This window comes from Leptodactylus fuscus, chromosome 1 (assembly GCF_031893055.1).
Source record: "Leptodactylus fuscus isolate aLepFus1 chromosome 1, aLepFus1.hap2, whole genome shotgun sequence".
Classification (NCBI taxonomy): domain Eukaryota; kingdom Metazoa; phylum Chordata; class Amphibia; order Anura; family Leptodactylidae; genus Leptodactylus; species Leptodactylus fuscus.
Genome location: NC_134265.1, coordinates 331,593,892 through 331,621,266, shown reverse-complemented (window position 1 = coordinate 331,621,266; position 27,375 = coordinate 331,593,892). Strand labels below are relative to the sequence as shown.

At 46.5% G+C, this 27,375-nt stretch overlaps 1 protein-coding gene across 2 annotated transcripts; it reads left to right on the top strand.

Annotated features, from left to right (window-relative positions):
• The first annotated feature begins 2,767 nt into the window (after window positions 1–2,767).
• RNF4 (ring finger protein 4) lies at window positions 2,768–27,211 on the top strand. Of its 2 annotated transcripts, XM_075261104.1 has the most exons (8): window positions 2,768–2,904; window positions 6,394–6,433; window positions 9,735–9,897; window positions 10,451–10,565; window positions 13,617–13,708; window positions 15,221–15,372; window positions 24,931–24,979; window positions 26,046–27,211. In XM_075261104.1, the coding sequence occupies exons 3-8, from the start codon at window positions 9,889–9,891 to the stop codon at window positions 26,193–26,195; spliced, it is 567 nt and encodes a 188-aa protein (XP_075117205.1). In that variant the 5' UTR covers window positions 2,768–2,904; window positions 6,394–6,433; window positions 9,735–9,888; the 3' UTR covers window positions 26,196–27,211. The 2 variants fall into 2 exon arrangements, with proteins under 2 accessions (XP_075117205.1, XP_075117206.1); XM_075261105.1 differs by lacking the exon at window positions 24,931–24,979.
• Window positions 27,212–27,375: the final 164 nt, after the last annotated feature.

Below are 27,375 nucleotides of genomic sequence, written 5' to 3'. Positions count from 1 at the left end.
TAGGAGCTAGTGGGAAAATAGCATAGGGTTTAGTGTACCCAATTTACTCCGCACAGCTTACATATTCACTTCTGGGGTACTAAGGCTCACTACATCACTTGATATATTCTTTGATGGGTGCAGTTTTCAAAATGAGGTCACTTTCTGGCAGATTCCAGATACTGGCACCTCACGGACTCTGCAAACATGGCGTCCAAAAACCAAACCATCTGTGCTCTGAAAGCTGAACAGCACTTCTTCCCACCTGTGCCTTGCTGTCGCCTCAGCAGCAGTTTATGCCACATATTTCACATTGTTGTACCCAGGAAACCCCACTTAACCGATATATGGGGGTACAAAGTGCTGTTGGGCACACAGTTGGGGGCAGAAAAGAAGCAGCACTATTTGGGTTTTGGAACGGTTTGCTTTTTGGACGTCATGACAGTTTTTCAGAGTTCCTGAAATACCAGTAAAGTGGAATCCCCTGACATGTGACCCCATTTTGGAAACTACACCCCTCATGGAATTTATCCAGGGGAACAGGGAGCATTTTTACCCCCAAGTGTTGAATTAATTTATTCTCTAGAAATGAAAGGAACCATCCGCTGCACAGAGTAAAAATGACAATTCCAGGAATATGTCATTTCATTGCATAATATGTTGTGCCCGGCTTGTGTCAGAGACAAACGCTCCAAAGGCTGTTATACTAAGGATAACCCCCTTATCAGCTTTTGGAGTGTGTCTTCTGTCACAATTGGGTTTGGTTATAGACCCGGACTCAAAGCTCTAGTCCTGGGTTTGGTTAGAGCCTTAAAGGGGTTGTCCCATCACAAGGATCCTATCTATACTGCTAGTTTATGTGGATTTAAGACTTTTCCTAAATGAATTGCTTTATCAAAACTGCTTTGTTTGGCCGCTATCCTAATTTATTCACTTCATTGTTTACACTCTGTTTCTATGGCCCTTTGGATTATCTGCTCATTTGTCAAGTGATGTAGCTGCCTGCTCTCAGGGGGGGACGGAGGGGCTGGGAGCAGCTCTGAGCTGTTTGTGTCTTAAGTAGTGGAGCTTCTCAGATAGGGGAGGTGAGAGCTCGGGGATTTCTGAGCTGTTATCAGTCGGTTTAATTGAATTTGGCTGATAAGGGCTGAGATAGGGAGCCCCTTACCTCTGTATGTAATGCAAACTGACTCAAATCCAGCTCTGCTACATCAGCTTCACACTTTGGTAATTCATTTACAACCAATCCCGTGCAAGTGAAACCCCGCCCGCCAATGTGCCGAGAAAAGCAGGAAGTGAAGAGAGCACAACAGCCTGCAGGTTGGTGAACAAGCGTCATGGAAATACCCCTTTAACACTGTCCAGATAGGATGATGCGTCTCGCTGTCCTTCCTTAATCTGATGGTGGCTCTGATCTACAAACACTTGGACTGTGTGGAGGCCAAAAGTGGAGACATGTTGCTAACCTGGTGAACCTGTGGGATTGTTTCTATCACAAAGAATGTTATGTTGCTGGACTCGTCTGCCACTTGGCTGCATTAAGCCGTGTTGTTCTGTGTTGCCTTCTACTGCTGGCAGCCATTTGTGTTTGGACTGTGTGAACTCCTCCCAATAAAGCATCAGCGTGACTTTGCAGACAACCCTCCACGTGTCTTACTTGCCTGGTAACCAGCCCCCCCCAAGGTCTCGAAGTTACACTTGTAAACCTTATAATGTCCGTAAAAAATAAAATGATGACTAAAGTTTGAGATCTGGTACATTAGATTTCTGATATAATTTTGGCGGTCTGACTATCTGTATGCAATGCACATTATTTCAAACTTTATAAAATGCATATTTTTAAAAATTTCCATCCAATTTCCTATTTTTTCATAATTAAACACAAAACATATCAACTAGAGATGAGCGAGTACTGTTCGGATCAGCCGATCCAAACAGCATGCTCCATAGAAATGAATGGATGCACCTGGTACTTCCCCTTTGATGGCGGCCGGCCGCTTAACCCCCCGCGTGCCGGCTACGTCCATTCATTTCTATGTGAGCGTGCTGTTCAGATCGGCTGATCCGAACAGTACTCGCTCATCTCTAATATCAACCAATGTGTCACGAAAAAACAATATCAAAATTACTTTGGTGAGTTAAAGTGTTCCAAAGTTATTACGGCATAAAGTGACACATGTCTGAATTGAAATATCGAGCTCTGTCAGAAAGTCAAAAACTGGCTTCGGCGGGAAGGAGTTACAAATCAAACACAACAGGGGCCCACCAGGCCCCCATGGTGGTCATGGGCCCCACAACAGCTACGATGACTCCTTACGGTGGAAATCCTCGCCAGTAGTGACGTCCCGTGCCCTTTGCTGAGGCCGCGATTAGCTTCAGCAGTCACGTGTGGCGGGGACTTTCGTGGAAACATGGGCGTAACAGGATTGGACCACGCTGGGAGTCTCCGGGGATAGGTGAGTATGATTTTTTTGTCTTTATTTTCTCCTCCCCCAGCCTCAATGGAAAAAAAAAAAATCTATATAATCCCTTTAACATTATTGCAAAAAAAACCACCAGTCCCAATATGTGACCACTCATGTAGATCCCTGCTATGCCGTCTCGGTCACCCCTCTCCTATACATTATATGATGAGACACAGGTAATCCTGCAGTAACGTCTGACGTCACTCTGCTGCCCTCTGCCGTCTAACTGAAGCAGTACACGCTCCTGACTCGGACACTAAACCCTTAGCACACATGCGCCATGGTAAAACTGCACATGCGCACTAAAGCGTTTCAGCTCCGAGACTACAATCCCCAGAATACGGTTCACGGAACCGGAAACCGAATTGATTTGAAAACTAGACAGTTGATAGTTGCATAATGTCACCGTGAACGGGTTACCGTGAGGACGAAAGCGGGACCGGGAGAGCCACTGATGAGGGTGAGCAGAGGGGAACGGGAGGGAAGGGTGTCAGCCATGTTATTCTGTGGCGGGCCCCAGAGCTAGGCCTGCACACGTGACCACGGGTGGTATATAGTATATATATATATATATATATATATATATATATATGTATATATATATATGTATATATATATATATATATATGTATAATATGGAATGTGTACAGGTCATGACATGGGGGAGGGGGGGGTCACTGCAGCTCATGTATGTCCTGGGAAAGATGGGTAACCTCTAATGCAGCTCTTATGGTGGTCACCCAGCTTTCCTAGTCTCTGACCATACACTTACATAACCCTTTCTCCTATTGTATACCAAGATAGCTTTGCTTTTCAGGAGCCTGAGAAAGCAGGGTGATAAGACAGGCTGTCCCAGATTAGATCAGGAGCGATGTCCATTGTGCACAGTCTGATCCTAACACTGACAGGGAGGGCCATAGCCATGGATGTGCTGGTGACACCGCAGTGACAGGTTGCTTTATGGTAATGCTGCAATGATAGGACATCATGGAGTGCAGGGTTCTGTCTGTGCAGTGTAGTGGTGCTAGCTGCGTGTTCACACCATGGAGCTATGCTTTCATGTAGGACTGGGCGGTATATTTTATGGATTAGGTGAAGGGTTTTGCAGGGCTCATTCACACCACAAGGCTCGTTGGCCATGTATTGACGACCAGCACGTGGCCCCATACACTTTAAGGGATTTGTTTTGATTTTTTAACATTTCTTGGGCCGAGTTCACAGAACCCCCAATAGACTCCTGTCTATGAGGGATGAACTCGGATTACCCCGAGTGTGCGCTCAATCTATTATAAGTGCGGAGCTCTGTTTTGTGACCATAGCCAAACTTATTGTTGACCTATTAGCTGCTCGAAAACGCAGTGTCGTTGCTTTCAGGGCTTCGAATTTTGGGTGGAGTTGGTAAAAAAGCTACTAACTGGCTTTAAAGGGTATCTGAGTGAAAAGATGAAATATGGGCAGTCTCTTCTCTCCTTCATACATGGAGTCTTAGCAGTATTTTGGCCGCTAATAGTCACATTACGACTGCAGCACATTTTACATTAGTCTCTGGGGCAGGGAACATGTACAATAAGTCTCGCCCCCTCCCCATGGTTGATAATGTACCGCCATGAATAATTGTACAAAATAGATGACAAATAGGAGAAAAGCCCAAGTGACCATAATATAGGAGATCCAGGAACGCAAGACTGCAACTACATGCAACCAAGCAGATACCATACAAGAAAAACTAAAATGTAACAGTCAGTAAAGCTGCTACTGTGTGTGAATAGTATCCCATCTGTGACTACACAAGCAGCCAGAAGTAGATACAAAGAAGACTTTTCTTAAATTGTGAGATTTGCAGGATCCTCAGTCTTTTACCCATCAAAGTTTGCAGACATTTCTGTGCAGCCTGTGAAGAGAATGAACCCCTCCCCATTAACTGTGTGAGGTGTGGGCCATAATACGTTTAACCCCTTAACTAACATGCTAAGCTGCTTTATGAGGCAGGTCTAGGAATGGTTCTGGATGAAGTGGCAGAAAGCCAGCAGGTGCGTGCCCTCAGGGACATGGCATACATCGGTTTCCTTGCTTGGAAATTGAACTTCTACCTCCAGAGTAGCGAGCGATGGTGTTAACCCCTGTTAGATCAGGACATCCGGGCACCCACATTGTTTGCTAGTCGTGACAGTGTCCGCTCTCTGCCGAGTCACTATGCCGGAGGAGCTTGGCATGGCGCTGTATAGACTGTGCCAGTGTTTAGATGTAGGTACATGCCAGAGCCATGAGCTATTCACAGGAATCTAATGGACTACATAGTGTTGGGTGACTTAATGCATCACGAATGTTATAGGAGGGGGTGGACAGAATACAGGGCACCACACTTTTTAGGGAATGGAGCTTGTCAGGGCGTGCTGGGATTTGTTTTTTTTTGTTTTTTTATGTAGATTGTGAGCCCCACATAGAGCTCACAATGTACATTTTTCCCTATCAGTATGTCTTTTTGGAATATGGGATGGAAATCCATGCAAACACGGGGAGAACATACAAACTCCTTGCAGATGGTTTTTTTGCCCTTGGCAGGATTTGAACCAAGGACTCCAGCGCTGCAAGGCTGCAGTGCTAACCACTGAGCTACTGTGTGGCCCCTAGGCGTGCTGGGATTTGTAGTTTTCCAAGTGCTGGAGGACGACAGGTAGTAAGCTGGTTCCCTAAATAGCGCGGTATGTGTACAGAGTACTACTAGTCATGTGCATGGGTGTCTTGGTAACAGGTTGTACCCCGGGGGATCAGTGCATCCTCATATCCAAGAGACCTAGAATACAAGCCATGTTAAATCGTGCGGAGCTCCCAGCAGATATACTGTATACATCTGTAAGCTTTCTAATTTCTAGGTTACAAGTTGGTTGGATATACACATTCGAGTAATGCTGTATAATGTGGGATACAGCCATTTGTAGTGACCATCCCCACCTTTGGTAAATGCTTCAGCGCTGCTTATTCAAAATACAGATGTCTACAGATTTTGGTAACTTCTTAGTTAGAAGGTTGTAAGGAAATGTTACAACCTTTTTTATCACACAGAGGAAGTTAGATAGGTTAATAATAAAGTATATTACATAAATGATCACCAAATTCCGCCAAATGCATTAGAGAAAAAAATAAGTTAGACTTTAAGAGCATAGCTCACTGAATATATCAAAAGAACTCCACTTAGGGGCATAGGGGTCATATATAGATAGTTTTGGCTTGTCTTGTAGCTGTATTGGTGCAGTGGTGGTAGCCGCTACTGGGCCCTGGACCCATTGGGGACTTTGAAGCTCCCTGGGCCACAAATCAGAGCTTCAAGTTACACTTCTAGCTTGTCTGCTGGGATCTTCTCTGGTATAATGTGAACAGAGCCTAAGGATTAGTTCACACACAGTTATTTGGTCTGGATTTTGAAGCGGGAAGACCAAAATGCGCCTGCCACGGCTAGTTGCAATTGTTCCAACAGTCGCAGCTTTCTGCTCCGGACTAGGCCCAAATGAATGGGCCTAGTCTGGAGGGATTGCCTTGACATGGACGAAGCGCCGCGGAATCTGCGTCAAGGTAGGGCAGGTCGCTTCTTTTGTTCTGCGAGCGGTAAAATACCGCTCGTGGAAAAAGGAAATGACCGGCTCCCATTGAATTTAATGGGAGGAGGTTTTTTTGTCCCGGATTTTGACGCAGATTCCATGTCAAAATCCAGACTAAATAACTACGTGTGAACTATCCCTGATGGTGCTCACTTCTGGTGACAGGAACACTGATTTGGAGATGACTAGACCTGACTATATGAGGCCAGATTCTCTGGTGAGTGTATGGGCAGCCGGTAGTGATGGTGTTATGGCTTCTGTCTGTGATATATGTATAGTAAGCCTTTATATTGGTGACGTGGCCCTGATCCTTGGCTTCTGAATAATTCCATGTTTCTGGCTTATTTTGGCAGGTCACTGAAAGGACGTCTGGTTCTCTGGTGTCTTGAAAAGGTTAGTTTCTGTATTTATTACCTGCCTGCTTTCTGTTCTCTTGTCACCGTCAAAGTGACAATGTCTGAGTTTAGTAGGAAGCTTTCTAATCCGATATACAGCGTTGCAGAATCTCCACCGTGTCATTCCAGCAGCCAAGACATCACGTAGGAATATTTTTTGCAAATGTTTATGCTGTTTTTATTGTGCACAGGTAACTCCTGACCTAGTAGTCATGATCGTCCGTGTTCAAACAAACATTGTGAAATGCAGGCGCACAGTTTTTGACTAAGCCCAGCACCATACCATGACAATGACTGTGTTTGGTACCACAGCTCAACCCATTCATTTGATTGGGACTGGGCTATAATCAGGCCATGTGACTGATAATCGTGACATCGCAATTAAGGGGTGCTCATAGAAGGCCACTACTGCTTCATACAACTGATCCATGGGGCTCCCAAGTGTTGAACGTTCACAGATCTTCTATGGTTGTCAGGGGTTAAGCTATAAATACTTGATTAGTGGGGGCTAAGAGCCGGCCCGAGGACCAATAAGCTTTACAGAACCATGTCCAATACACATTATAGGCCCGAAAGCCCAAAGCTCCATCCCCTGTGTAGTGGCCGGGCGCCATCAATACTGACCGTCCATATAATACAGGTGAATCACAGCCATATGAATACGATCTGACGGGGGTTGACAGCGGTCAAGTCACTACTTCGTGGACGTTAGTGGATGAGACAGATCTTTAAAGGGGGTGTCACACTTACATCGATTTATCCCCTGTACACAGAGTAAGGGGATGACAAGTAAATGACTGCTAGGACCCCCACTGCCCTCCACTTTTTTTTATATATATTAAAAACTGTAATTTTTCTAGATTTTTCAAAAGAGAACATTTTACAACAAAAACAATAAAAGGCGATCAAAACAAGCCATGAAATAATACAACCGCATTAGCCGTAGAACAAGAATCCAAAAATGTACATAAGGGAAAGAGAAGTGGAGACAAGAAACAAAAGGGATAGGAGGGGAGGGAAGGGGTCAGAGACCAGAGATAGTACAGTACGTGTCCCATGGCGCCCAGATGGACTGGAACTTCTCCACCGTATTATTCATATAGCTGTGAGAAACTCCAGGTACCTCACGTCTTTAATACGAGCCAATAAGGAGGGGCCTGTGGGCGGCTGAGTACTCTTCCAATGAAGGGCTCTGCATTGTAGAGTTAGGCCCTGTTCACACGTGGCGTGATATGACGTATTTTGGTCCTGATTCTGCCGCGTCTGAATAGGGCCAAAATGCGACTGTCGCGGCTTCCAACAGTCGCGGCTTCCTGCTCTGGAGTAGGCCCAAATGAATGGGCCTAGTCTGGAGGGTGCTGCCGTGAGGTGGACGCTGGGGCTGAATCAGCCACAGAATCCTCCTGAAGAAAGACCACTATTGTGAGGGGGCGGATTATGATGTGGATTCAGCGCCAAAATCTGCCCCCTCTTGCCCCGTGTGAAGGGGGCCATATAAAAATAGTATAGAAGACTTTTTACCCAGGGGCCTGGGGGAGGTTAAGGAGATAAACCAGAGGGTCCAGGGGGACACCGTGGAGGAAAATCTTGTCCATCATGGACTTCACCTCCAGCCAAAAAGGGCAAATCAGAGAACAGTCCCAAAATATATGAAACAAGATCCCAATGTCGGAAGGGGCACCTCCAATAGGTAGAGGGAATATTGGGATTTAGCGTATGGAGGAGGGCTGGTGTATGATACCAGTGCAGCAAAATCTTGTACTGGGTCTCACGGTAGGTTAGGCAAGTAGATGACTTCTGAGTGGAGTGGCTCTATTTAACCTAGTGATCAGACACATATCATCTAAGCTGTAGATATGGGATCAGTATATCACCACGTTCACATCAGCATCACTTTGTCTGAAACATAGTCCATCTAATGACATACAGAAACAGCTCCTACAAATCCAAAACGTAGAAAAATGGGAAAACAATTTTTCTTAGTTTCCATACCCTTACACTTGTAATTTTATGTTTTCTGAGTATGGAGTCTTGCTTTTATTTTAACTTTATTGTTTTTTAAGCCCTTGAAGGGGCTCTAGTCTGCGATCATTTGTCCCATAGATTTCAATACAACTGTACTGCATGGGAGAATGACTGTACGACGATTGAGGCCGGCCATAGGCAAGCTTCAATAGTTATTACTGTGACAACCCGGGGAGTCTCCTTAAGACTTTACAGCTGGTGTATAAACTGGACGGCTCCCACGATCTGATCATGTGGGTGCCGTACTGGCAAAATAGAGTATGGGCTTGTTCACATGGAGTTTTTTTGGCAGCGGATTTTGACATGGAATCCGCCTCAAAATCCGCTGCCAAAACCGGCTCTCATTAACTTCAGTGGGAGCCGCTCTCTTCTTTTTTCCCCTAGCTAGTAGCGGAAAAAAGAAGCGAGATGACCCTTCTAGCTGCGGATTCTGCAGCTGAGTCAGCCGCGGCGCGAGGCTCCCTCCCGATTAGGCCCATTCATTTGAATGTCATGACGGGATACCAATGCACTGCACTGGCATCCTGTCGCGGCTAACCACACAGAATATTCACACGGCGGTATGCAAATTCTTCTGTGAGAACATGCCCTAAGAAGAGGGGGCTCTGACTGGCACTTTGATTGTGGGCATTCTTGTCATGTGACAGTGGAGACCCAGCGATTATATTTAAACTGCTGACCTCCATTGTAATATTACGGCAGATGTTGGCAAGGGTTAAGAGCTTGGGTGCTGAAATACTGCCGAAAGACTCGTGCATATTAATACGCGTGCTGGTCAGCACTGGTGCTTGTCAAGTGGTAATATTACATCCTTGTCTCGTGAGTTTACTTGCCTTTTAATACATGACAGTATCCTGCTGAGCTTAGAAGCAGCTGACTGACATTGTGCTGTAATGTAATACAGTGGCCCCATATAATATAATGGCCCATCACACATCAACCTGTCGCCCTGTCTTATATTAACCTGTAGTCTCCAGTAGCTCCTCAGAAATTAACCTGTCCCCCCGACCATATATTATCCCCTTCCAGTTACACCCACAGGGTGTCTGAGCCCCTATTAGGTTTTATTTGGGGCTCAGACAATGTGTACAGAGCCTAGGAGTGCTCACACTGCTACTGTAGTTTTTAGAAAGCCCAGTACTCTCTGTTATAATTTGCCAGGGCCCCCAGTACATCCAATGTATTGTAGAGTTATTGAGCATGCACTAGGTTTATGTTGGTTCCCCTTCTGTATGTCCTCTATTAAAGCCGCCCTGTTCTTGTTTCTTTTCCAGGTGTTGAAGAGCAATCTCGTAAGAACTTGGATTTTTATCTGTAGATGTCACTAAGACTGTGAGACGCACTCTAAGGAGCTGTGCACTGTTCTTTCTGCACTCTTTATGGTGTCTATATCACTTTTTTGTGTCTAACTTGCTATCCAAGACCACCATGAACTCTGTAAGTATTAATATTGGTGTCTGAACATTTTGCTTGTTAGAAAAAAAAAATAAAAATTCGCAGAAAACTAATTAATCTGTTTGTAGTATACCGGTGATAACCTTCCTAAGTTATAGGGGTTTTCCAGTTGCAGGGGATTTTTTCTTTTGAGTTTCTGCTCCAGATAGATGCAGAGCTGTAGCACCTCCACTGTATAATGGTGGTAACAGGTATTGCAGCGTCTATGATTACTTACATAGGAGCAGAGCTTCTTCCATCCCCTTCCAGTGCGGTAGCTTCTGGCACTTGAAGGGTAGCCGCATCAGCTGATCGGTGCAGGGCCTGGGTATCCAGACTCCCACAATCAGATACAGATGAACTGTCCTGTTGTAGAGGTAAAAAAAAAAAATATATATATATATATGGGTCTGCATATGGAGGAGCTGTATTGATCTTCCGCAGTTCTCCTAGTTGATACCACTTTCCCTGGGACGGAGGTTATCATGGAGGTTAAGAAACTGCACAGGTAATGCCTCTCTCTGGTCTTATCATTTTTTTTTTCTTCTTATGTTAGGGTCAGAGAAAGCGTAAGGGATCAGAGGTGAACAAGTCCCGATCTCGGAGGAGGAGGAGAGGTGCAACCAGCTCAATGGCGACGGCAACTGAACCCATTGAACTGGAAGAAAGCAGTACGTACAAATCTTTTTTTTTTTTTTTTAATAACATTGATGGGACTGAGCTGCAATACAAGGCACAGCCGCTATAAAATGTATAGCAATGTACCGTATTTTTGCCCATGAGCGCCTTATAGTCCTGCCTAGGTCCATATATAAGGCGCACCGGACTATAAGGCGCACCGAACTATAAGGCGCAGCGCTGTCCGGTGCGCCTTATATGTGATGGAAAGCGGCGGCACCCCGATTTTGCCGGCGGCCGCTTAACCCCCCGCGTGCCAGCCGCTTCTATTCATTTCAATGGCACGCTTTCATTGAAATGAATGGAAGCGCTCGGCATGCGAGGAATTAAAGGGATTCTACCATTAAAAAGTTCTGTCCTCTTGACCACGTCGGAATAGCCTTAAAGGCTATTCGTCTCCTACCTTTACCAGCGCCGCCTTCTTCCTGAGCTGCGTCCGCCCCTTCTGTGTTGTCTTCTTTGAGCCTCATGGATGACACATGCGCAGTCGGCTCTAACAGGCTCTCGCAGCCAGAGCCGACTTCGCATGCGTCATCCATGAGGCCCATAGAAGACAACACAGAAGGGGAGGACGCAGCTCGGGAAGAAGGCGGCGGCTGGCTATGGTAACAGGTAGGAGACGAATAGCCTTTAAGGCTATTCCGACGTGGTCAGAGGAAAGAACTTATTTTAATGGTAGAATCGTTTGAAGCGGCAGGCAGACTTTGCCGGCGGCTTTCGCTTCCATACATTGCAATGGGAGCGCGCTATTCAAATAGTATTCGCGCATCTCTAACTTCAATTGTAAGAAGTTAGAGATGAACGAATACTATTTGAATAGCGTGCTCCCATTGCAATGTATGGAAGCGGCAGGCAGACTTTGCCGGCGGCCGCCACTTAACTACTCGTGTGCTGCCGCTTCCATATATAAGGTGCACTGGACTATAAGGCGCACTTACGATTTCTGAGGAAATCTTAGGATTTTATGTGTGCCTTATAGTCCGGAAAATACGGTAAATGGGGAAGAGGCCATAGTGCTTGTCTCAACACTGCGGTCTTGTCAAACAAGTGAATGGTAGGAGTGCCAGGTGTCTGAGCTCCACAGATCTAATATTGATGGCTGACTCTGGGGAGCAGTCATTAATCTTCTGAGATTAGAAAATCCCCCAGATTAGACCATTTTTATCAAATTAGTGGAGCTCTGATTCTTGGATCTACTGCTGGTCACCTGTTAGGGGTCCGCAGCTTCTTCAGTGTTTACCATAGTCTGCCTTCCTGCATTTCATAATCTTTGTAGTAGCAATGCAGGATATTGCAACGTCACCCTCTTCACTGGAATAGGACACTGCCTTCCCTAAGTAGACAAGACGCAGTTTCTTAAATAAATTTTAGTACCAAACCGTCCACCTTTGGCTAAAGTCCTGAACAGTTGGAGATACAATGTTTGCTGGGCTGACAATCCCCTGTAAACGGTAATACAGTGAGCCCATCCCTAGCAACTACTGTGTTGTGTTCAGAAATCAGATGCCTGAACAATAGGTTCATGGGTGGTCTGTAACATCTGTCATTGCTAGATGGCAATGCCATACCTTAAGTTGAGGAATCCCTGATTTTTCTGCCTGCCCTTGTGGATTCGGCATGAAGGATTTTTCCAACACAGCACCCAACAATGACCAAAGAAATCAAGTTTTGGGTGGACATCTTCTATGTGTGACACCAATTACTGTTACTAAAAGGTATCAGAGCATTAGTGGCTTAAAGAGGACCTTTCACCATTTTGCCCACAGGCAGTTCTATATACTGCCGGAAAGCTGACAGTGCGCTGAGTTCAGCACACTATCGGCTTTCCCGATGTGGGCCCAGTGTGAAGAGCTTACGGCCCGGTACCGTAGCTCTTCTATGGTCAGAAGGGCGTTTCTGACACTCAGTCAGAGACGTCCTTCTTCACAACACAGCCAATCGCGCTGTGCTGTGAGAGCCGGGAGGAACTCCCCCCTCCCTCCCTGATAATGCTTGTCTATGGACGAGTACTGCGAGCAGAGGGAGGGGGCGTTCCTCCCGGCTCTCACAGCACAGTGCGATTGGCTGTGCTGTGAAGAAGGACGTCTCTGACTGAGTGTCAGAAATGCCCTTCTGATCATAGAAGAGCTACGGTACCGGGACCGTAAGCTCTTCACACTGGGCCCAGATCGGGAAAGCAGACAGTGCGCTGAATTCAGCGCACTGTCAGCTTTCCGGCAGTATATGGAACTGCCTTTGGGCAAAATGGTGGAAGGTCCTCTTTAAAAGCAGTCTATCATTAGAAAATGACCTTTTGAAGTAATGGCACATTGGAATAGGCTTTAAAAAGTCTTCTCTACTCCTACCTCTCGTTCTCTTCTGCACTCCGCTGTTTATGTAAAAATCCGGTTCTTGTGATAGGCAAATTAAGCTTAGGGTGTCGTCGTCCCCCCTTTTTTTTTTTTTTTGCTCCGAGCACACCTGCGTCATCTCCTCTCGCCGCCCCTTAGTTCATTTATTTATGCCCCCTGCATCTTCTCATGATCTTCGGCCTTGCCTAAGCATCCGAAGCTGCATTGTACACAGATGAAATCCCATGCATGAGCAATCGTCTCTGCCACTTCGGGTTCGAGTGCGCATGCTCACGAGCAGGTAACAGACACCCAAATGATGGACGGAGCATGCGCAATGTCGGATGCCTACACAAGGCAGAAGATGCAGAGGGGCTAAAGAGAAAAAAAGAGGTGGCGTGATGACGCGGGTGAGCTCAGGGGGAATGTTCACTGCACTCCCTGAGCCTAATTTGCATATAACGAACCGGATTTTTACAGAAATGGACGGGGAGCAGAAGAGCGAGGTCATTTCCTAATAATAGACTCCCTTTTCTCCCACAATGTGTGGATGAGACCATTAAACAAAACCTCATTCACTTGCTGGGACTGTAAAATGCAGCGTTTATTTTCAGCTCCGATTTTGTGGGGCTTTAACCTGAAAGACAAACTCTTTACCTTCTGTAACTTGGGACCTTTGGGCTTTACATAGGGTGTTATTTCTTTTTCGGACAGGCGAAGAAGTTGTTGATCTGACATGTGAATCGCTTGAGCCGGTGGTTGTGGATTTAACACACAATGACTCTGTGGTTGTAAGTTTTCCTTCACTCATATATTCTGCAATGTTTCTATAGGGATTCTAGTACTGGGATTGCACTAGAGTTGGGGTGTGGTATCACCTCTAATTTCATGCGTCCCCATAGGCTAGGGCTAGCAGTGATCAATTTAGTCTCCTGTCCTGCCATCTCACCGTCCTGTCTGTAAGACAACTAGCTGGGGCAGCAAGGCCCGAGACTGTTAAGCCCCACCCCTTCTCGCCTAACAAAGATGGAGTAGATCAGCGAGAGACCAAGCCCTGTGTTCTCTGCAGGATTTCTGCAAGTCAGTCCGTGTCAGGATCCTGCAGAAAATGCTGCAGACATTACTTGTATCCTGTATTTGTAGGTTCAGTGTTTCTTTAATAATCTTGTATAAAATGTTTACTATTTACTTACTTAAGATCTATGACTTATGTAACTTTATATTCTTTTTGTTTTTTCTTTAAATGTATTTTGTGACCAGATTGTTGAAGGTAAGTTGGCTTTCTTGCTCTACATATTATTAAAGGGGTTACATAACAAAATGTATTTATCCTCTATTCATAGGATAGAAGATAAATGGCTGATCGGTGGGGGTCTACAATGGCTGATCAGTGGGGGTCTACAATGACTGATCGGTGGGGGTCTACAATTACAGTGTCCGCTGAAAACTGGCAGAAGAAAAAGTCCTGTACGAATGACTTTTTCCTCTGTCAGTTTCGGTTTAAGCACAATGGGCACCCGACAGACCCCATTATAGTCAATGGGGTCCACTGGGATCTCTGTATAGCACGGTTAAAGAGGTCCTATGTTGTTGAGTTTCCCCGACTGACCAGAACAACAGAGATCTAGTGCTTATGTGAACCTAGCGTCAGTTGTCAGAAAATGTGGGGGGTTGTTTTGTTTGGCCCCCGTTCATTCTACTTGACTGCAGCCACGTCTAACATGGGAGTGCCTCTTGGTGGACAGATGAACTCGAACTCCAAATCACTTTAGTGGGAGCGCTGCAGATAGCCAAAGTACAGCACTCTTTGGTGTTCCCGTTGAGCGCTGTCCACCATGTGACATGCCAAGATTCAACCTGGCTATGGTCAGGCTGAATGCACAATGGGGAAGAACACTCCACCCCCCCACCCCCCACCCCCCCCCCTCATTCTTAGGATCAGAGGGGCTCTCCGCAGTTAGACCCCCACTTATCAGATATTTGCTCTTTATCCCAGGGGTACTCAACTACTTTTAGTAAAGATCTGTTGATTGGGGTCTGCCATCAAGTAAAGGTCTGACCTGAATATGTTCAGTATTTTATGGGGGAGGGGGGTTGGCCAAAAATATGTGTCTGACTATAAGACGCACAAGAAAAAATAGGCAAAAATATTTCTTAATGTGGCATTATACTTTGCGTGGGGGGAACCAAGGAGCATTATACTGTGCGTGGGGGCACCAAGGAGCATATTGTAAAATGCCTGCTAAACTAACCAGAGAATTGTCTATAGAAATAGATGAGCCGGCAAATTGTCATGAGATTTCTGTATCCTAGAACACCTAAGTCCAAGGAGGAGGAGGAATGCTGCTCGCACCACCACCCAGACAGCCAGCTGTATATTAAGCAGCGATGACGAGGACACAAGAGACAATGACTTATTTTCAAGCAGAAGATCCAGAGACCTCCTTCCTCCAAATGATAACAGCTCAAGGTATAATCTGCTGAGGTTTTGTAGGTACTATATGTGGCACATGCCCTACAACATGGGAGAGGCCTGAAGCTCCTCAGTTCACCAACCCCACACCTAAAGCAACATTGAGTAACTTTGTAAATACATTACATTATCATGAAGTTTAGCATAAAAAAAAAAACTACATTGCAGCCTATATTGTATTCTGGAGCTGTACTCTCTGGTGGGGTTATTATGTAAATACATTACCTATCCAGTACTGATGCTGAATAGGGTGGATGCTTGATTCAGGTGAATCTTCCTCTGTTGCAAGGCACATCAGAATGCTGGACTTGATCAACCTCCATCCCCCCACTGTGCGCTGCCCTCACTGTTCTGCTGGTGCAGTCATTGTGCACATACATTACATTACTTATCCTGTACTGATCCTGAGTTACATCCTGTATTATACTCCAGAGCTGCGCTCACTATTCTGCTGGTACAGTCACTGTGTACATACATTACATTACTTATCCTGTACTGATCCTGAGTTACATCCTGTATTATACTCCAGAGCTGCGCTCACTATTCTGCTGGTACAGTCACTGTGTACATACATTACATTACTTATCCTGTACTGATCCTGAGTTACATCCTGTATTATACTCCAGAGCTGCGCTCACTATTCTGCTGGTGCAGTCACTGTGTACATACATTACATTACTTATCCTGTACTGATCCTGAGTTACATCCTGTATTATACTCCAGAGCTGCACTCACTATTCTGCTGGTGCAGTCACTGTGTACATACATTACATTACTTATCCTGTACTGATCCTGAGTTACATCCTGTATTATACTCCAGAGCTACACTCACTATTCTGCTGGTACAGTCACTGTGTACATACATTACATTACTTATCCTGTACTGATCCTGAGTTACATCCTGTATTATACTCCAGAGCTGCGCTCACTATTCTGCTGGTACAGTCACTGTGTACATACATTACATTACTTATCCTGTACTGATCCTAAGTTACATCCTGTATTATACCCCAGAGCTGCACTCACTATTCTGCTGGTACAGTCACTGTGTACATACATTACATTACTTATCCTGTACTGATCCTGAGTTACATCCTGTATTATACTCCAGAGCTGCACTCACTATTCTGTTGCAGGCGTCACTATGATTATTGTGTGATCAGTACGGCTGAACACAGTAGTGATTTTTTTCCTCCCCCATGTACTTCGCCTGTGTAACAGATTAATGCGAACAAATAGATAAGACTTGTTTGTTTTTTCATCTATTGCTGATAGTCTGGCCTGAATTGCATGAGTACCCTTACCTGCTGCCACAAGCTTCAGAGTTTGGACCAATTTTGCATGGAGTTGGTGTTGGAAAAAAAAAGTTTGACTCTGCTTCAATAGAAAATAAAAATTATTATTTTATATTATTTAATATTTAATATGTTATAATGAATGTATAGCTTGTTACATGTGTACTTTCATAGCATGTCAGTCATTAGATTTTTAATCAATTAGAGAATCTGTCCTGCTTCAGACTGGTCACTGCTGTCAGTCATTTGTAAAGGAGAGTCTGAGTCTGACTATGGAAAAATCTTCTGAGTTGGTGGTTTGGCCTGCCGACTCCGCAGCCCCGCTTACGTGAATATTAGCATAAGCCAAAAATAATAAACATATATATATATATATATATATATATATATATATATATATATATATATATATATATACACACAATATCAGGTCAGAAGGAGGGAAATAGGTTTTATAGTTTTGGTGTGTATTTTCCTTCTTCATTTTCCACAACTAGGGTTGAGCCGATCTTGAGATTTCAGGATAGTTTTTAAAATCCAATTTTCGATCATTTTCCAGACAATCAGGAAATTTGCTCGATCGCCTATTGGGAGCCGATCTTTCCTGATTCCGATCGCTCAACCCTAATGTTAGCTTTTCCCACAACGATTGGCCAGTAACCAAGCATTGTGGGAAATCACCTCCAACCTCGATCCTGCCGGATAAGATTGGGATCGGAATTCCGATCGCGATCGTGAAATTTATTCAATCGCCGATCAAAATCCGATCTTTTCCGATCCCGATCGCTCAACCCTAACCACAACTGAATGCTGATACAGGGCATTGGCATTCCCCCATTTGGCTTTCCGCTGCTGTATAGGCCCAAATGTATGAGCCTAGTCAGCAGGGAGTCTCAAGCCGAGAAATATATATATGTATACGTATGTTTTTTTTTTTTACCTTAAAGCATCATACTATGATCTCTGCCTCCCATTCAAAACGATGGAAGGCAAATTCGGGGGCAGAATCTACTATGGGTTCAGGGATGCTCCCAAATACGCAGCAAATTCTTACATATGAACGTACCTATAAGTTTTGCACATTGGTGGATACTGTTATAGAACGGAGGGTCGCCTTCCAAAAAGTAGGATAAGTCTTATAGTTGGGAGAGGTAGCCACCACCGGTGAGGACTGCAATCTGTCCTTAGCTAGTTATGGGAATGTTCTGCTCATCTCCTCACTATGTGAAATGCTTATAACTAGAGATGAGCGAACAGTGTTCTATCGAACTCCTGTTCGATCGGATATTAGGCTGTTCGGCATGTTCGAATCGAATCGAACACCGCGTGGTAAAGTGCGCCATTACTCGATTCCCCTCCCACCTTCCCTGGCGCCTTTTTTGCTCCAATAACAGCGCAGGGTAGGTGGGACAGGAACTACGACACCGGTGACGTTGAGAAAAGTAGGCAAAACCCATTGGCTGCCGAAAACATGTGACCTCTAATTTAAAAGAACAGCGCCGCCCAGGTTCGCGTCATTCTGAGCTTGCAATTCACCGAGGACGGAGGTTTCCGTCCAGCTAGCTAGGGCTTAGATTCTGGGTAGGCAGGGACAGGCTAGGATAGGAAGGAGAAGACAACCACAACAGCTCTTGTAAGAGCTAAATTCCAGGGAGAAGCTTGTCAGTGTAACGTGGCACTGACGGGCTCAATCGCCGCAACCCAGCTTTCCCAGGATCCTGAATGGAATACACTGTCAGTGTATTCCCGTATACCCGATATATACCCCCGATACCCGTTCCAACGGTGTGCCCCCCCACCTTCACCCCAGAAATACCCTGCAAGTCCCCTAGCAATAGAATTGGGGCTATATACACCCACTATTTTTGCTACTGCCATATAGTGCCATTGTCTGACTGGGAATTCAAAGAATATATTGGGGTTACGTGCACCCACAATTTTTACTACTGGTATACAGTGCCAGTTTCTGACTGGGAATTCAAAGAATATATTGGGGTTATAAATATCCTCATTTCTTGCTACTGCCATATAGTGCCAGTTTCTGACTGGTAATTCAAAGAATATATTGGGGTTATAAATACCCTCATTTCTTGCTACTGGTATATAGTGCCATTGTCTGACTGGGAATTCAAAGAATATATTGGGGTTACGTGCACCCACAATTTTTACTACTGGTATACAGTGCCAGTTTCTGACTGGGAATTCAAAGAATATATTGGGGTTACAAATACCCTCATTTCTTGCTACTGCCATATAGTGCCAGTTTCTGACTGGTAATTCAAAGAATATATTGGGGTTACGTGCACCCACAATTTTTACTACTGGTATACAGTGCCATTGTCTGACTGGGAATTCAAAGAATATATTGGGGTTATAAATACCCTCATTTCTTGCTACTGCCATATAGTGCCAGTTTCTGACTGGTAATTCAAAGAATATATTGGGGTTATAAATACCCTCATTTCTTGCTACTGGTATATAGTGCCATTGTCTGACTGGGAATTCAAAGAATATATTGGGGTAACGTGCACCCACAATTTTTGCTACTGGTATATAGTGCCAATTTCTAACTGGGAATTCAAAATGCGCAAGGCTCCCGGAAAGGGACGTGGACGAGGCCGTGGGCGAGGTCGGGGGAATGGTTCTGGGGAGCAAGGTAGCAGTGAAGCCACAGGGCGTCCCGTGCCTACTCCTGTGGGGCAGCAAGCATTGCGCCACTCCACAGTGCCAGGGTTGCTTGCCACATTAACTAAACTGCAGGGTACAAACCTTAGTAGGCCCGAGAACCAGGAACAGGTCTTGCAATGGCTGTCAGAGAACGCTTACAGCACATTGTCCAGCAGCCAGTCAGACTCTGCCTCCTCTCCTCCTATTACCCAACAGTCTTGTCCTCCTTCCTCCCAAAATTCCCAAGCTTCACAGAACAATAACCCCAACTGTCCCTGCTCCCCAGAGCTGTTCTCCGCTCCTTTCATTGTCCCTCAACCTGCCTCTCCACGTCACGATTCCACGAACCTAACAGAGGAGCATCTGTGTCCAGATGCTCAAACACTAGAGTCTCCTCCATCTCCGTTCGATTTGGTGGTGGATGACCAGCAACCCACCCTCATCGACGATGATGTGACGCAGTTGCCGTCAGGGCATCCAGTTGACCGGCGCATTGTGCGGTAGGAGGAGATGAGACAGGAGTTGGAAGAGGAAGTGGTGGATGATGAGGACACTGACCCGACCTGGACAGGGGGGATGTCAAGCGGGGAAAGTAGTGTGGATGTTGAGGCAAGTGCAGCACCAAAAAGGGTAGCTAGAGGCAGAGGCAGAGGTCAGCAGCTTAGGCGAAGCCAGGCCACACCCGGAATCTCCCAAGATGTTCCAGTTCGTACCCAGCCCCGAAAAACTCCCACCTCGAGGGCACGTTTCTCGAAGGTGTGGAGTTTTTTCAAGGAATGCGCCGAGGACAGATATAGTGTTGTCTGCACAATTTGCCTCTCGAAATTGATTAGGGGCTCTGAGAAGAGCAACCTGTCCACCACTTCAATGCGCCGTCATTTGGAATCCAAGCACTGGAATCAGTGGCAGGCAGCAACGGCAGGACAAAGGCCGCCTGCCGTTCACGCCACTGCCTCTGCCACTGCCACTGCTGACTGTGCTGGCGATGCACTCCAGAGGACGAGCCAGGACACCACTTCATCTGCCTCCGCCACTTTGTTGACTTCTCCCTCATCCTCCCCTGTTCCTGTCTTATCTCCTTCTCCTGCACCATCAAAGGCACCATCAGGCGCTTCTTTACAACAACCCACCATCTCTCAGACATTGGAGCGGCGGCAGAAATACACTGCTAACCACCCACACGCGCAAGCCTTGAACGCCAACATCGCTAAACTGCTGGCCCAGGAGATGTTGGCGTTCCGGCTTGTTGAAACTCCCGCCTTCCTGGACCTGATGGCAACTGCGGCACCTCGCTATGCCGTCCCTAGCCGTCACTACTTCTCCCGGTGTGCCGTCCCCGCCTTGCACCAGCACGTGTCACTCAACATCAGGCGGGCCCTTAGTTCCGCGCTTTGCACAAAGGTCCACTTGACCACCGACGCGTGGACAAGTGCATGCGGACAGGGACGCTACATTTCACTGACGGCACACTGGGTGAATGTAGTTGAGGCTGGGACTGCTTCCCAAACTGGCCCGGTGTACCTCGTCTCCCCGCCTAACATTCCTGGCAGGGACACGAGAAGAACACCCCCCTCCTCCTCCTCCTCTACCACCTCCTCCTCCGCCACCGCCTCCTCCTCCGCTGTTAGATTGACCCCAGCTACTAGTTGGAAACGTTGCAGCACTGGCGTTGGTAGACGTCAGCAGGCTGTGCTGAAGCTGATCAGCTTGGGGGACAGACAGCACACTGCCTCCGAGGTGAGGGATGCCCTCCTCGATGAGACGGCAATATGGTTTGAGCCGCTGCACCTGGGCCCAGGCATGGTCGTTTGTGATAACGGCCGGAACCTGGTAGCAGCTCTGGAGCTTGCCGGACTCCAACATGTTCCATGCCTGGCCCACGTCTTCAACCTAGTGGTGCAACGTTTCCTAAAGAGCTACCCCAATGTTCCAGAGCTACTGGTGAAAGTGCGGCGCATGTGCGCCCACTTTCGCAAGTCGACAGTAGCCGCTGCTAGCTTAAAATCTCTCCAGCAACGCCTGCATGTGCCACAACACCGGCTTTTGTGCGACGTCCCCACACGCTGGAACTCAACGTTTCAGATGTTGAATAGAGTGGTTGAGCAGCAGAGACCTTTGGAATACCAGCTACAAAACCCTAGGGTGCCACAAAGTCAGCTGCCTCAGTTTCTCATCCATGAGTGGCCATGGATGAGAGACCTTTGTGACATCCTACGGGTGTTTGAGGAGTCCACAAGGAGGGTGAGCTCTGAGGATGCGATGGTGAGCCTTACAATCCCGCTCTTGTGTGTTCTGAGAGAATCCCTGATTGACATCAGGGATAACTCAGATCACACAGAGGAGTCAGGGATAGCATCCGATCCGTCACAGCTGGAGAGTAGGTCCACACATCTGTCCGCTTCATCACGTTTAATGGAGGAGGAGGAGGAGGAGGAAGAAGAAGAGTTGTCCGATGATGTGATGGTGATACAGGAGGCTTCCGGGCAACTTCGAATCGTCCCATTGTTGCAGCGCGGATGGGTAGACATGGAGGATGAGGAGGAAATGGAGATTGAACTTTCCGGTGGGGCCAGAGGAGTCATGCCAACTAACACTGTGGCAGACATGGCTGAGTTCATGTTGGGGTGCTTTACAACCGACAAGCGTATTGTCAAAATCATGGAGGACAACCAGTACTGGATCTTTGCTATCCTTGACCCCCGGTATAAAAACAACATCTCGTCTTTTATTCCGGTAGAGGGGAGGGCCAATCGCATCAATGCTTGCCACAGGCAATTGGTGCAGAATATGATGGAGATGTTTCCAGCATGTGATGTTGGCGGCAGGGAGGACAGTTCCTCCAGTAGGCGACCAAGTTCTCACCGGTCCACACAAACGAGGGGCACACTGTCTAAGGTCTGGGACACCTTGATGGCACCCCCTCGCCAAAGTGCCGCCACGGAGGGTCCTAGTGTCACCAGGCGTGAGAAGTATAGGCGCATGTTGCGGGAATACCTTTCCGACCACAGCCCTGTCCTCTCCGCCCCCTCTGCGCCCTACACGTATTGGGTGTCGAAGTTGGACCTGTGGCTTGAACTTGCCCTATATGCCTTGGAGGTGCTGTCCTGTCCTGCCGCCAGCGTCCTATCTGAGAGGGTGTTCAGTGCAGCCGGTGGCATCATCACTGACAAGCGCACCCGTCTGTCAGCTGAGAGTGCCAACCGGCTCACTTTGATAAAAATGAACCACCACTGGATAGAGCCTTCATTTTTGTGCCCACCTGTGTAAAGCACCCCAACATGAAACTCCATGTCTGTACTCAACCTCTCCAATTCCTCCGCATCCTCATACTCATCCACCATAAGCGTTGCACAATTCTGCTAATACTAGGCTCCCTCCAACATGATTTCCCCCAACTCTGCTGGTTAGAGGCTCCCTCCACCCTGATTTCCACCAACTCTGCTGGTTAGAGGCTCCCTCCACCCTGCTTTCCCACAACTCTGCTGGTTAGAGGCTCCCTCCATCATGAATTTGCCCAAACTGGGCTGGTTAGAGGCTCCCTCCACCATGAATTGGTCCAAACTGGGGTTTTTAGAGGCTCCCTCCACCATGAATTTGCCCAAACTGGGCTGTTTAGAGGCTTCCTCCACCATGAATTGGTCCAAACTGGGCTGTTTAGAGGCTCCCTCCACCATGAATTGGTCCAAACTGGGGTTTTTAGAGGCTCCCTCCACCATGAATTGGTCCAAACTGGGGTTTTTAGAGGCTCCCTCCACCATGAATTGGTCCAAATTGGGGTTTTTAGAGGCTCCCTCCACCATGAATTGGTCCAAACTGGGTTTTTTAGAGGCTCCCTCCACCATGAATTGGTCCAAACTGGGGTTTTTAGAGGCTCCCTCCACCATGAATTGGTCCAAACTGGGGTTTTTAGAGGCTCCCTCCACCATGAATTTGCCAAAACTGGGCTGTTTAGAGGCTCCCTCCACCATGAATTGGTCCAAATTGGGGTTTTTAGAGGCTCCCTCCACCATGAATTTGCCCAAACTGGGCTGGTTAGAGGCTCCCTCCACCATGAATTGGTCCAAACTGGGCTGGTTAGAGGCTCCCTCCACCATGAATTGGTCCAAATTGGGGTTTTTAGAGGCTCCCTCCACCATGAATTGGTCCAAACTGGGTTTTTTAGAGGCTCCCTCCACCATGAATTGGTCCAAACTGGGGTTTTTAGAGGCTCCCTCCACCATGAATTGGTCCAAACTGGGGTTTTTAGAGGCTCCCTCCACCATGAATTGGTCCAAACTGGGGTTTTTAGAGGCTCCCTCCACCATGAATTTGCCCAAACTGGGCTGTTTAGAGGCTCCCTCCAGCATGAATTGGTCCAAACTGGGGTTTTTAGAGGCTCCCTCCAGCATGAATTGGTCCAAACTGGGGTTTTTAGAGGCTCCCTCCACCATGAATTGGTCCAAACTGGGGTTTTTAGAGGCTCCCTCCACCATGAATTGGTCCAAACTGGGCTGGTTAGAGGCTCCCTCCACCATGAATTGGTCCAAACTGGGCTGTTTAGAGGCTCCCTCCACCATGAATTGGTCCAAACTGGGGTTTTTAGAGGCTCCCTCCACCATGAATTGGTCCAAACTGGGGTTTTTAGAGGCTCCCTCCAGCATGAATTGGTCCAAACTGGGGTTTTTAGAGGCTCCCTCCACCATGAATTGGTCCAAACTGGGGTTTTTAGAGGCTCCCTCCACCATGAATTTGCCCAAACTGGGCTGTTTAGAGGCTCCCTCCACCATGAATTGGTCCAAACTGGGCTGGTTAGAGGCTCCCTCCACCATGAATTGGTCCAAACTGGGTTTTTTAGAGGCTCCCTCCACCATGAATTGGTCCAAACTGGGGTTTTTAGAGGCTCCCTCCACCATGAATTGGTCCAAACTGGGGTTTTTAGAGGCTCCCTCCACCATGAATTTGCCCAAACTGGGCTGTTTAGAGGCTCCCTCCACCATGAATTGGTCCAAACTGGGGTTTTTAGAGGCTCAGGCTCCCTCCACCATGAATTTGCCCAAACTGGGGTTTTTAGAGGCTCCCTCCACCATGAATTTGCCCAAACTCTGCTGGTTAGAGGCTCAATCCACCCTGATTTTCAAAACAAATGTTGGTGCCAACCTCAACTTACTACAAGGGCCAAATTCACTGCTGGTGACAAGCTCTCCTCACTGCAAGTGCCAAATACACATGTTTCAAGGTGTTTTCCTACTGTCAGAGAGGTGGTATTGAGTGTGTAAAGTGTGTAGTTGTTAGGCTGTGATGTTGGGGTAATAGAGGGTCTTTGGTGTGTTAGATGCCCCCAGACATGCTTCCCCTGCTGTCCCAGTGTCATTCCAGAGGTGTTGGCATCATTTCCTGGGTTGTCATAGTGGACTTGGTGACCCTCCAGACACGGATTTGGGTTTCCCCCTTAACGAGTATATGTTCCCCATAGACTATAATGGGGTTCGAAACCCGTTCGAACACACGAACAGTGAGCGGCTGTTCGATTCGAATTTCGAACCTCGAACATTTTAGTGTTCGCTCATCTCTACTTATAACCTCTATTTAATGGATTGTGTACTTGTCTCTGCAGATCATCCGGCAGTATCAGTTGTCCAATCTGCATGGATGGCTACTCAGAGGTGAGTATTTGTATCGCACTGACAATCTGTGCCCAGACCTTCAGCAGGAGGCGTTGGCTATATGTTACAGCCAATGGGATTGGAGGAATGGGATGTTGACCCCAGCCATTTTCTATACTTAATAGAGACTACGGTGGGGCCATTATGACCTGAATCAGAATTGCAATTATTCAGGTATTTTACCTCGGTTGCAATTATTTAGGCCACTCCCCTTTTCAGGTATGTCAGTCCCCAGATTATAATTAGCAGAGGCCCGTGGGAGGTAAGCAAACATTAAAAACAGTGTTACTCTCCTCCCCTGGGCTCCGGCGCTGCTCTTGGCCTTCTTCAGGCCTGCTGAATGACTCCTGGGACTGTGATGGGTCCGCAGCGGTCCCTGGTGTCAGTGAGCAGGCCTGGTTCGGAGGTGTTCGAACAAAACTCCAAGCAAAGGCTTGCAAATAATAGAATAAACGAAATAACCAACATGCTGGATTGCTTGTTGGTTTGTTATTTTTTGATGAATTGCCTCTCCCTAATAGGGACCCCAAAGTGGTTTGATAGAGGTTGGAACTCCCTGTCTCCCATTGGTACCTTAGTAACCAGATAGTGGAGTACAAGTGCATTGTTGTGGTAGGTCTGCCATGTGTGTTAAAGGGGTTGCTCATGATTATTTGTGCACAGACCCAAGAGCAGATGACTCCATGCTCTGTATAGTGACCGGGTTCCAATTCAAGTCAATGGGAGCTGAACCACTGTTGGGGTCCAGAGCCATCTGCTTCTAATTCACACTGTATAGTACAAAATAATCATAGGCAACCGCTTTAACAAACATGGCAGTACACAGTCCAGACACACAATACGCTCCTCTGTGTTACTGATCAGATATTTATGGCTTGTCCTAGAAATTTATGGACAACCCCTTTAACTTCACCTTAGCAGACATAATACCGTATAGCATAGAAACACAGCGGTTTATTATGTAAGCCATTGACTAATCAGAAATAATGGATATATGGAAATCTTGCTTCTGAAAATGCCTGTTGTAAAGTTTTCCACTTATCCCAGCTTTTTCCATCTCTCGTAGATTCTACAGAGCGGACGTCTTTTCGTTTCTACCAAATGCGGCCACATATTCTGCAGTCAGTGCATCCGAGACGCCCTTAAAAATGTCACATCATGTCCAACCTGCCGGAAAAAACTGACACACAAACAGTATCATCCGATCTACGTCTGATCGGTGGTCAGGACTTCCCTTACCTCATGCACTACCCTCCCCAGCTTTCTGTAAGACGTCCTGACCTAATAGCGATAAAGCTGGAGAAGATGACAGAGTACTTGGAGCTTGTGAGTTTTTGGGGGTGTTGGCTAGATTTCGGGTACAGTGACCTTGCTTTCAAACGGGACAGATAAAGTGGGTGAACAAACTATGCAGTGTCCTCCAATGAACTGAGGACGTAACTGGGCCATGGCCTGACCTCAGCCAATCGTTGCTAAACAGAATGGCTGAACAACAATTTTTGCTTTTGATCCCAGGGATGGTGAGTATTTGTGAAATGCACCAAGACTGCTGCGTTGCTTGCAGAGACTTTAGTTTCTGTGATCCCCAGATGGACCCGTCTGCTCTCGGTATAAGGGGTCGCTGTTTGAATACAGGCAATAACATTCAAATACACTTTCAGCCATTGCAAAAAAAAAAAAAAGTCAAAGACTTATTACTACTTGGATACTTACTTCCTTGGGGTACAGTGACTTTTCTAAGAAGTGTCACCAAGTAATAGCCATACTCTGCTTTTGGGGGAAATTTAGGAAAAAAAAAAATTGTGCTTATGTTTATTAAAGCGTCTTCATTTTAACGACTATATCCACCTTCGCGAACAATTTTGTGTTATTCTCTCAGTATGTTTAAAATTAAAAAAAAATTAAAAAATCAAGCAACTTTGCAATAGGTCCCAATGAAAAATTCCCTGTCCATAGTAACAGACGACAACCCTGTGTAGTCTGATCCTGCAGTCAGGTTATAGATGGATGTTAGAACAAATAGATGGTCAATGAAAGGAAATGTGACTTCAGGATTCGACTACACAGTGTTTGTTTGTTGTCTTTTACCATGGAGACACATAGGTCTGCGTACGGACTTACAAAAGAAAATAGGAAACTTTTCATTAAAGGGATTCTACCATTAAAAATTTTTTTTCTGTGGCTAACACGTCGGAATAGCCTTTAGAAAGGCTATTCGTCTCTTACCTTTAGATGGGATCTCCGCCGCTCCATTCCTTAGTAATACCGGTTTTTACTGGTATGTAAATTAGTTCTCTGGCAGCGATGGGGGCGGGCGCCAGCGCTGAAAATGCGATGAGGGCGTCCCCACCGCTGCCCGAGAACAGGATCCTGCGCCGCCTCTATCTTCTGCTGGA